The sequence below is a fragment of the Ambystoma mexicanum genome, chromosome 2q, assembly GCF_040938575.1.
Source record: "Ambystoma mexicanum isolate Mex_15411 chromosome 2q, UKY_AmexF1_1, whole genome shotgun sequence".
Lineage (NCBI taxonomy): Eukaryota > Metazoa > Chordata > Amphibia > Caudata > Ambystomatidae > Ambystoma > Ambystoma mexicanum.
In genome coordinates this window covers 464,113,602-464,125,621 of record NC_090924.1, presented here as the reverse complement: position 1 = coordinate 464,125,621, position 12,020 = coordinate 464,113,602, and the positions used below count along the sequence as shown (strand labels likewise).

General features: G+C 44.6%; 1 protein-coding gene across 1 annotated transcript in view; it reads left to right on the top strand.

Moving 5' to 3' along the window:
• LOC138569530 (cytochrome P450 3A29-like) overlaps positions 1–12,020 on the top strand; it is a 334,912-nt gene that overhangs the window by 142,639 nt on the left and 180,253 nt on the right. The window contains exon 4 of the mRNA XM_069647585.1: positions 10,963–11,062. Coding sequence (XP_069503686.1) covers positions 10,963–11,062 — 100 coding nt within the window. The remainder of the gene's footprint in view (positions 1–10,962; positions 11,063–12,020) is intronic.

Genomic DNA, 12,020 nt, shown 5'->3' with positions numbered 1-12,020 from the left:
GTTACAGGAGAGGAACCCAGTGACTCCCACCACCAAGGCTACAAATCTCCAACTCCCTGGGTTAGACCGCCAGCACAAAAGCATTTCCCTCGCTCATACAGCAACACTCTCACCTCCTAACTTTCTCTCTGACCTCAAGAATTACAGACCAGCATTCCGATCACAGTTACCGCCTTCACAGGACACTTATTCCCAGTTATTTTACCACTCATTCTGATTTCCATTAATGGTATTAACTTCAATTACCATGGTTGGTTTTCCCTTATGTCCTGAGGTGCATCTATTTGTTTCCTGGCATTTTAGATACATCTGCTAACTCCTGTACCTGCCCAAACAAAAGGCGGCCTGAATGAGGAATTCTCGCTGTGGTGTGTGAAATGGTCCACAGCACAGGACAATCGTGATGGTCCACGTTTTCAAATCCTGCATTCAGATTTTGAGATCTGGGTTTTTGACCTAGATCTCCTTAACAATAAATGCAAAGAGGATTGATTGTGTCTGGAGTTACAGATTCCCTATAATTTAAACAACCATTGGAAAAGCCAACAGTTTGGGCTTTTGTGTAGGTATGGGATAGGCATGTGCTAGACATCAATATAAAGGTACTACCTATACCATAAGATCACAACAGCTGGAAAATGGAGCAATGGATTTCCGGGGTATATGATTTCAGTACCTGGCAAATGCCTATCTAATATTTCAAACCAAAACTGATAGGATTTTCATTGCTTGTTGAAACAGGACTTCAGTGCAAGGGACAGATATAAATGCTCAAGGCACACTTGGTTAAGACGTTTTCAATACACCAGTAGCAATAGGCAGCTGCAACATTATGCCATTCACTCTCAGCAGACTGCTTACACTGGCAGGCATAAGCTTGATTTTACCACTTGATCGAGCGAGCCCAAAGAGATCCGAGGGGTATGTATTTTGGGTGGGGAGGTACAAGGAGTGAGTGGGAATGGCCATAGGGATTATCATGACCAAGAACAGTCTATGGGTTGGTGCATAACCAAACTTCACCCACAAGCTGTATGTCGCTCCTCACATGTAATCTCCCCCCTAACCGTACTCCAATGCAATAGTTTTGGCTTGTAGGTGGCAGCGCCACCTAATAGCAAAACTAAAATGGAGCCCTAAATAAAGGAAATGTAGTCATTTAAGATCTGAAGGACGTTTGAACCTGTCAATCCAGTCAATGATTTGGGTGGCTATCCATTTCATCCCTGTGCAGCTAGTACCACTGCAAGATTATACCCTTATTCGTTTTTGCTTGAAAGTGCATCCTTCAGTGATGCAATACGAGACCCTGTGTTGTCATTTAGCGCAGGGTCAGCCAACTTTGCCAGTGGTGACTGCGGAAAAAAGTTCAGCTGTATTTAATGCCTGCTGAGCTGGCACTGTGAAGAGCCAGGAATGAGACAGAGGACTCATGGTGTTTTCCATAAACCTTTATTAAATAATAAAGGGGTTGGACAATGCATCACTGTCCCTATTCTAGGAGGTATTTCCATAGCCCAACCAGAACTAAGGGGCTGTCCCAAGCAAATATTTCCTGTGTCCGAAATCCTATCCTAGCCCTCACACTCTAAAAGTAACTCTAAGGTGCTAAGAGTAATGTATCTGACTTCAATAGTGTGCAACTGTTCAAGTTCAACAAAAAAGCATGAATCCAACAAAAGTTCCAAATGATTAAGGTTCAGTTCCAGGAAATGACTCCCTTCCCAAGAGTTCTCTCCACCAAAACAAAAGTTGAAAATAATAACCAAGTTCTTTGTAGCTCTAGAGGACACCTCCCCTTCTCTTGGTGTTGCTGTTTATTCCAGGGGAAAAGTCTCCCTTCCCCAAGTCTTTTTGCCATTCAATGTAATTCAAAAATCCTAAGGGCATGAATCATCCTTAAGATTCTCTGACTCACAAAACAACACCTGGTATACTCCCCTGCCAGGTTCTTTCATATAGCTCCTTGGTACAATTTGGGTGCAGGTCGCAGATTCACAAAAACGCCTGGTATACTCTGCCAGATCCTTTCATATCCACATTCACTGCAGTTGAGTATCCTTCGGGCATGGATCTTCCATGGGATTCTTTGACTCACAATACACCTGGTATACTCTTGTGCCAGGTGCCTTTCCACATTCACTACAGTTCAGAATCCTTAGGGCATGGGTTTTCCTTGGGATTCTTTGACTCACAAAACACCTGGTATACTCTCCTGCCAGGTTCCTTTCCGCATTCACTGAAGTTCACTTCACCCACTTGGCTTTGCCTGGTATACTCTCCTGCCAGGACTTTCTTTATGTAGTTCACTTTATACACACTTGGCTCTGCCTGGTTTACTCTCCGGCCAGGTCTTTTAACATTTATTTCATTTCTGTCATTTATGCCACACTGTTTTCCCTACGTGTATTTTCTAATGTGGCTACAGGTCTCAGACCCTTTATCATGGACTTCTTATCTTTCAATCAAATGTCCCAGGAGCCTTATTATTCTGCTTAGGGTTCACCCAGCTCTCATACGGTACGCAGTAAACCCTCCAAAGTGCCCTGGAGGCCATGTCCCTCTGAGCAGGCTCACCGGTTCTCAGCAGCGCTTTGGGGTCCCTCACATCTGCCGTGTTGGTCTGCAGCTTGTCGTAAGGTCTGTGGAGCAATTTGTTAACTCGTCAACCTCCACCACGCATCCGGCTGCCCTTGGCAGCTCCTTCTGTTCTTGTCAATCTTGTTGGCATTGCTTCGACCCATGAACTTCTCTGAACGATGTTCCCAGGTCTGCCATGACTTAACTGTCTGCTTCGTCCAGCTGTTACAACCCACATCAGAAGCTGTGAGATCCTGCACCGCCAGCTGCCATACTCCAGATCTCTGTCCTCTGTTGTCCTCTCCACAGCTAGGTAAGAAGATGACAAACTCCATACTTTCCCGGCATGGGTTTAAACTCTGTTGGGCCAATCAGATTCTTCCAACTACTAGACTGCTGTTGTTTGTTCTCATTAGAACTTGCTCCTTGCCTCTTACTCATCTCAGTTTTTGTTTCTTTATTTGATATCTGATATTCAGGAGTACTGTCAGTAAAACTGTCAATTTGTTGAAGGGTATGATGGCAGTATGCCGTTGGGGCATGAGGAATGGAGGGAATATCCCTAAAAGGGAAAGGGCATACCATGTCTCACCTGATGTCATCCCCTGCAGGGTACCTCCCCCCCATGTGGTCCTCCCTCAAATAGCCACCCCCAGAGTCAGGATCCGGTAGCGGCTGCCGTCCCCTGGCCACACAAGTAGTTTGTGGCAGACCTCCACACAATCAGACACTGAATATATGCAATACTCTAAGAAGAAAAGCTCAGCACACCTTTTGCGAGGATAACGTTTTTACTTCAAAAATAAAACTACGCGTCAGCAGGAGCATTCACACACTACTTACATGGAGCACACTGGCCAGATCAAGGCAAACACTACATTTTAAAGCATACCAGCGTCACTTATGACGAAAGCTATTACAATATTAATTCTCCATTGTGTTTGTGGAGCCCCTATGTACATACAGTCGAGCATGCATAGACCTTCCGATGGTTGGCTGATGTGGCAGGTGTCGATCTTCTTCCACTTGGATCTTGGCAAGAATATGTTCACACCCTAACACTCTATTGCTTCATTAGATTAATAGATTGTCTTTCCATGTTTTCGACCATTAGTGGTAACCATCATTGCTCCTTGCCTTTTCTTCGTTTCAGTTTTTGTTTTTTTATCTGCAATCTGATACTGTCAGTATAATTGTCAAGTTGTTGAAGGGGATGATGGCATAATGCTATTAGGCCATGAGAAATGGAGGGAACATCCCTAAAAGGTAAAGGGGATACCATGTCTCACCTGATGTCATGTCACCCCCCCCGAGGGTCGTCTACCCCCATGTCATCCTCCTTCAAATAGTCGTTCCCGCGGTCAGGATCATGTAGCGGCTGCCGTCCCCAGGCCACATAAGGAGAGGCCACCTCAGGGAAATGAGTGATGATATTGGATTCATCACAGGACACACCAGAACCTTTCACAGTTACCTATTCCGCTTGAATGATGTGGACCGACTTGCATAGTCATACATTTACCTAATAGCAGAATTTTCTAAAACCCTCAAAGTAGTCTGCATTAGTGATCCTGGAACTGTGTGGGAGAGTGAACTGGAAGTTACTCTCACTGTCATGAGGAATATTGATATTTCTCGGCAGCTTTCAGAGAATATAAATAATATATTATTTATTTATATTGTATTTTAGCCAGTGAGCTTTGAATAGAAAATGTTTATACAATTGTTATTACCCAACTGAAGTCGGTACCCATTTATAGACCCCGGAACAATAAAAGGCTGAGTTGGCCTTGTCACGTTTCGAACCTTCAACCCGCAGGTCACAAACAGATTCCAGCAGCTGCCATCCACAATGCTGCCATCTGAATGTGTTGTCCATGCGGATTCCCTATACCAATAGAGCTGTTTTTCACAATAAAGGACTGATTAGCGTAAGTTCCCTGCCTAGATTATTGAGGTATATATCTTAGGATCCCTGATGGAAAACACAGATACGATATCTTAGATCTTCTCTATATGTGATCAACCCCTTGTGTGAATCTCCAGCCTGGTGCATTCCAAAACCTTGATGGGTAAGATCAAGGAAGGTGGTGTCTCACTACTTATGATAGCAAATAGGGTGTAATACTGGACTGCAGTTGTTGGTTTTAAGAATAGGGCATTTCCTATTTAGTATTTGCATGCTTACATGCTATCTGTAAGCCCCCCTTGCCAAATAGTAGATTTGTTTAATTTATACTAGCCTCATCATTCAAAGTATAATTTACATGGGTCCCCTTTGTGAAGTATTCATAGCAGAAAACGTTCGCATTTTACTTGAGAGCGTATAGGTGATATGTTTGCAAGCTTAAAGTTTAAAATGCCAATGATTAAAAAGTCAATCTTGAACAGTGAGGTTAAAAAAAAATAACTTTTCCTTGTACTTTGGTATGTCTTTAAGATCATAAGTGAGTTTGGACTTATTGCATTTAATTTGTTAATGTGTTACCTACATTGGCCTTTCTTCTCTTGGCCTTCTTGCACCTTTCAGTCCCATCTTCTCCACCTTGCAATGATGCATTTCTTTTAACAATATACCAAGGGGATAGCCCCTGTTTCCCCTGGTTTACCCTACTAAACCTTCTGTAACTCTAAGGCTCCTGCTCTTCCTAAAAAGGGGTTTCTTTTAATATTGAAAGAAGTTGACACCGTTCTGTTTTCCCTTACATTCCCCTTGGATCTACTTCCTGATTTATTTTTACTGGTTGATTATTTTAAAACTTGTATCAATTTTGCTTTTCAGAACTTTGTTTTTTCATGCATTTCTTTTAAAACTTTAATCTTCGTTCTTATTTTCAAATTTAATAGCCGTTGTCACTTGGATGTACAGTGCATTTTATGAAGTGTGTTTTTAAAAAAGTTATGAAGTCAAAGACCATGGGCCTCATTGGGAGTCTGCTGTTATTACCGGGCCGGCAGACACTGAGTTCTGCGGGCGGCAGTGGCGTAACACAAAATGTGGGGCCCCCCTGTGAGCCATGCTGAAGGGGCCCCGCCCAACTCGGCAACAAATCACGGGTTGTGCCAAACTCTGGGCCGACCTAGATTATCATGCTTGCAATAATACACACAAACGTGCTGCTGAAGGGGTTTGGCACACACTGTACTAGGAGAAAGATATTAATATGTGTTTGAATGCAAGATACATCACAGATTGAGTGCTTGCGATTGTTTTGTAGGGTAACACCAATTCAATGCATGCAAGTCATCAACAGTGCACAGGAACATGAATGCTTTGCTATTAAAAATGCCATGCCACATTGAAAACATGTCCCACTGGCTGCACAATGTAGACCAGTGTAGAGACATAATAACATTACAGTAATGCATGCCAGGCCAGATTTAGACATACCTAGACTGGTTGCACCAAAATGCCAGTCAAAGCAATAACACATCAAGAAGAGAGCACGCATTAAAGCCTGCGTCTATGCGGCCTCTACCAACACGGCCGAACCCTTTAAAATCTGCAAGGAACTGGCCAATCCTGTTGTGGTCTCTTCCTCTCCCTCTTCCTCTCTCGCCCCCACCTTTGGCCATCTCTACCTCCTTTCTCCTCTTTCTCTCTGACAACACCTGACAAGGTTTCTAGAGAAGTGCGATCTATGAAAGTGTCATCCACACAGGTGCTCCCCTGCTCCTCCACAACCATCAAGGTCCATGTTGACACCCTTACTCCAGCCTTGGCCGATTTCTGTAATCACTCTTTCGCCACTGGAACGTTTCGCTCTTCCCTTAAGCACTCCTTTGTGCACCCACTCCTCAAGAAGCTGTGTGCCGATCCTACCTGCCCGGCAAACTATCGCCCAATCTCCAAAAACCCTTTCCTGGTCAAAATATTGGAAAAGCAGGCCATCTCCCAGCTTACTCTCCACACTGAATCTGTTGTCTCCATGACCATCAGTCTGGCTTCAGAGTTGCCAGAGGCATGGAAACTGCTCTCCTGAACACCAGTGAAGATCTGCTCTTTAACCTTGATTCCAGCATTCCTTCTGTCCTAATCCTCCTTGATCTTTCCTCTACTTTCGACACAGTCAACCACGCCATCCTGATCAATCGACTACGTGAGAACCTGGACATCACAGATCAGGCCCTGGAGTGACTGATCTCCTTCCTCTTGGACTGCACCTCCCAGGACCAACTTGGTGCCTTTCTCTCAGCCACCTCTCTATCGTCCTGGGGTGTTCCCCAGTGCTCTATCCTCTTACCCTGGTTTTTCAACCTCTACTTTGGCCCACCTGATCTCTATCTTCTCCTCTAACTTTCAGTGTTATGCGGATGACACTCAGCTTTCCTTCAGGCTCCTCACTCGCTCATTCCTGACCGTCTATTCACGATTCAGGATTGGTGTGCCTCCAACGATCTCTGCCTTATTGCCAATAAAACAGAGATCCTTCTCATTGGGACCCCTGCTTTCCCTCTCTCACTCTGGCCGCCCACCTTGGGCCATCTTCCGTCGCCTTCCTGCGTGGCAAAAAACCTTGGTGTCATCTTCGACTCAAATCTCTCTTTCTCTCCTCACATCTCGGACGTCGCCAAGAATTCCCAGCTACACCTCATCAAAGGGACTCTTCCTTTTCTCACTTTCCCCCAGAAGCTCACAGTCTCCTGTTTCTCTCTAGGCTGGACTACTGCAACAGCCTCTTTCTCAATCTCCCTTCTTCTACTCTCCGCCCTCTGCAACTAATCTAGAACAGAACTTTGAGACGTATCCTTGGCCTCAAGCTCAGGGATCGTATCTCTCCAGCCCTGAAATCTCTCCACTTCTCCCGGTGGCAGCAAGGATCAAGTTTAAGACCCTTTGCATTGTCCACCAGGCTTTCGAGGGTCAAGCACACACTACATCCAACGCTCTGTTCCAAAATACCTTCCTTCTCGATCCCTTCCTCCAACTCTCTACGGATTAGATGCTTCTCCAGGCAGAGAGTGGGGGGTAGATCTCTCCTCTGCAGGTGCCTCTCTCTGGAATGACCTCCCTTCCCCTCTCAAACTTGAGCGGACCACCTGATGTTCCGGAAGCAGCTCAAAACGTTCCTCTTCTCTGCTTTCTCTCTCTCCCTCCCCTGCTGACCTACCTGTCTGCTGTACCGACTGGTTGCTTGGCTACGCTCAGAGTCTCACTGAGTCCAGGTTCTTTCTTGATCAGTCACCCTTGCACTGCCTCCGGTCCTACTACGCACTTAGGGGCTGTAACTGTAACCCTACAGTCCCTTGTTCTCCTTGCACTACTCAGAGCTGCGCTGCCCTGGCGGCACTTACTTAGAACATTACTGCCCTGTTTTCCCCTCCCCACTACCTTGCACTTCCCCCTCCCTTTCACCTTGCATGTCTCGTTCTCGCACTTGCACAATCTGAATGACACAAGGCCTAGTAAGATTGTTTGTCTTGTCCTCCCTCTGTCTTCCCTCCCTTGTCTTGTCGCGCCTAGAAACACTTGTATACAGGCGTGTTGTAAATTACTTATATCATATCATTTTGTCACAGATGCCCAGAAAAATATATAATGCTGCAGGAAGAAACTGCTAGACTGGCAGCACCCAAATGCTAGTGTAGAGAGGTAATTACACTTAGCAGGACTGCTTTATCAGAAATGCGCAGTTAAATAACAGTCATACCAAACTGAGGAATGACCAGACTGGCTGCATCAAAATGCCTCTCTAGCCACTAATACCACATATCATGGCTGCTTAGTCTGGACATAGACAACCATTACGATTTATCACACAATCCATCCCCCCACACATTCCTTCTGCCTTCCACGCCCTACCCCAACCTCCAAAATCTGCTCCTTGGCCCAGAATTACCTTCACATCCCTCTTGCTTGTCCCAGAGCTTACGTATGAGACTCCTTGCCTCATAGGTAAGTACTGAGATGAGGAGGATTGGCACTAATAGTAATGAAGATTACATGTGACTAAGTCAGGCATTACCTCCATATACCTCTACCTCATCCCAGTACTTGTGTATGGGGCAGATTGCCTCATACACAAGTACTGCCTTATAAACAAGTACAGGGACGAGGAAGAATCGGGCTAGGAGTAATGATGATTACCAGTAAGTAATCAAGGCATTAAACACAGGTAGTGGCGTAACACCATTGAATTGACTGGGTTTCAGCACTCCCCCGCCCCCCTGAAATTTTGGGCTATGTTGACTCAACCTGGCTGACATTCAGAGCAGTTGCTGGACAGAACAGGACACAGATGTTAAACAGCACCTGGGTTTTGCTGTTAACAAGGGGCCAGCCATTACTAGCGTAAAACATTTCACTGTTAGCACTTGCATTCAAATGCCAATTTTTTTTAGCTAATTTAAATCGTGATGTGGGTTTAGTACTTGCATGCCATGGGGAGTGATTGGAAGGGTAGAGAGGGAACAGGAGACCGCTCATTCTCACAGCAGTCCATAAGTGGATGCTTTCAGACTTAAAGGAGAGAGTTAACGGCTTGTAATATTGAAGCGGCACTAGAATAGTCTTATTAAAATGTGTAAAGAAGTTTGATGCCCCCACACAAATAAGTTTTCCCCTCCCCCACCGCCCGTGAAGTTACCGCCTATCCCAACATTTGAAGGATTAGCCCGCCCCGAAATGTAAGTTTTGTTGCGCTCCTGAACACAAGAACACACATTCACCATATACACACATGCACACCCAGTCATCCATACATTTAAGTGTGCACCCTTTCACAATAAAGGCACACCCAAGCAGCCACCCGTACATTTAAGTGTGCACCCTTTCATCATAGAGGCACGCATACCTAGGCACCCAACTATACATTTAAGTGTTCACCCTTTCACCATGCAGGCACACCCAGGCAGCCACCCATACATTTAAGTGTGCACCCTTTCATCATACAGGCACACACAGCCACCCACACATTTGTGTGCACCCTTTCACCATACACTCACACAGGCAGCCACCTACACATTTAAGTGTACATCCTTTCAAAATACACTCACACATGCACACATCATGGGGTTGAGCGGAGGCCTATTACTTCAAAAAGAAAGTGTTTCTTTTTGAAGTCACTCTGACTTCATAAAGAAATTATTTCCGTTAAGGATCGAACCATAATGGAAATAATTTCTTTATGAATGCAGAGTGACTTCGAAAATATACTATTTCTTTTTGAAGTCATAGGGCTCCTCCACCCCATGACATGGAGGCCTCCGTGGGGGAGCCCTCGGACTTCAAAAACAAAGTTTCTTTTTGTAGTCACTCTGCCTTCATAAAGAAATTATTCTAATACAGAAATAATTTCATTATGAATACAGAGTGAATCCAAAAAGAAAAATCCCCCAAAAAATGTTGAAAAAACGTTTTTTCATTTTATTTTCTCCAAGTGGGGTCCCCTCCCAGGACATGTGCTAGCTGGGCCACCCGCACCGCGGGTGATGTGGGGCCAACCCGTTATGCCAGTGGCGGGCGGGTCCCCTCCCGCCTGCCAGGTCTGACCTGGTGGGCGGAACAGCACCCACCCGCAGACTTTCATGGTAGCACCGGCACCGTTACTAATGGTGCTGGTGCTACCGGCCTCCCCATTCCAGTTGAGTCCTATGGGACTCAAATGGGAATGGGGAGTAATATTTTCCGGCATCCCCATTGCCGGGTGCCATAAAAAAATGACTGTGGCGGCAGCGGTGCAGTTTTAACCGGCACGGCTACCGCCAGACTCATAATGAGGCCCCATATCTTTTGAATATCCCAATTTTATTGAACTAGATGAAATGGGATTCACTTATTATGTATGTATGAACTTGGTCTTAGGCTATATGATAGCCAGGATTTTTGTTGTTATATACTTTTTAATTAAATGGTGTTAATAAAATTGATGCATAAAATTAGGGGGTTGCCAAAGGGAGTTTGATTGAACGTGATGGAGACCGGGACCAGTTTACACTGGTGCAAGTGATTTTGCTTGGCATTTTCATTGGGCCAAAAAAGTCACAATTGTACTGTTTCAATGCACGTTTGCACCTGAGCAGTTTCTTGTACCCAATGCAAATACCATGAGGGGTTTCTGTAATAACTAGTTGCACTGTGGCAAAATAGTCTGGTACTTTTTTGACAGCAGCCCCCCTAACCCCTTGAGAGGCATGATATAAAAGGACATGGGTTGGTCTTCTATTTAAAAATAAAATCTTAAATGGAGAAGAGTAACAAATCCTACAGTCAACTACTTTGGTGTAAAGATGTGAATGATGATGAACAACAATAATTTAGTAACGCTTTTGCAACCGCAACCTTCTGCAGAGACTCTCTACCCCCCAGATTGTCAGTCTCTGTGACCTGATGGCTAGGGCGGATTTTCAGCAAATGTCTGTTTTATTTTCCTTTTGCTGTAGGACCTACGATGGCAGACTTCCGGTGCTCGCCATCATGGATCCAGTGATTATTAAAACCATCCTGGTGAAAGAGTGCTACACCTACTTTACTAACCGTCGGGTATGTATCCAGCTTTACTTTCGTCATAATGATTCAGAAAGTCCCTTGGATGTGACCTTTCTGGGCAGTCCCAACACAAGTTAAACATAAGGATAAAGGATCTGATTTTTGGATGAGGCTCATGTGCCTTTTGTGCAGGGGCTTAATGGAATGTGGTTTATCAGGGTTTTAGTCCAGAAACACATTTTGGGCTCTGCCAGTGGCCAGGCTAGCCTACACGATACAAATTAACTGGCAATTTGTGAAAACAAAACTTGTAATGCTTTTGTGCCCGGTCGACATTGCCACTGAACATATTTGCACACACAATGGTAGAAGTGGGATTCAACCATCACTTGATAACCAGTCAAACCCACTGAAAACCCCAGGTATGTAAAGGGCAACATGACCATGAACTTTCTAAACCTACACGAAGAGCATACACAAGTGCTCGAGGTCAACCAGAACTGCAGGCCTTGATTTATATAGAGTCTAAGATTACCAGCTGCCAGCAAAAAATGGTGTTCTTATGCAAATTGATCTACAAATCATTGTGCTTACTAGATATTAGGGATAATGGCACTGCGGTCAGGGATATTGCATCTGGCTTCATAATCAATAAATATTGTGGAAATAAAGGCATGGTGCTGTTAAACATTTGTGAAATAACATTTGATGCCTGAAAGGAAGAAAAGGTAGATCAGTTGAATTGTGTGCTTATTTGATAGCTGGAGCTGAGGGAAAAGGACATTTGGGATATAACTAATGGAGGAAATAGATGGTTTGCTTCTACTGAATCTGCATCCGCCCATGATAACACGACCTAAACCCCTCCGTCGGCCCATGCCTTCCAAAGTAATGACTTCAGCACAACCCAAAGTGAGGATCCACTGGTGAAATATGCATTCAGGAAACGTAGTACTTATGAATAAGTTCTTAACAGAAACAAAGTATTCTTTACAGGAAAACAATGACTTGA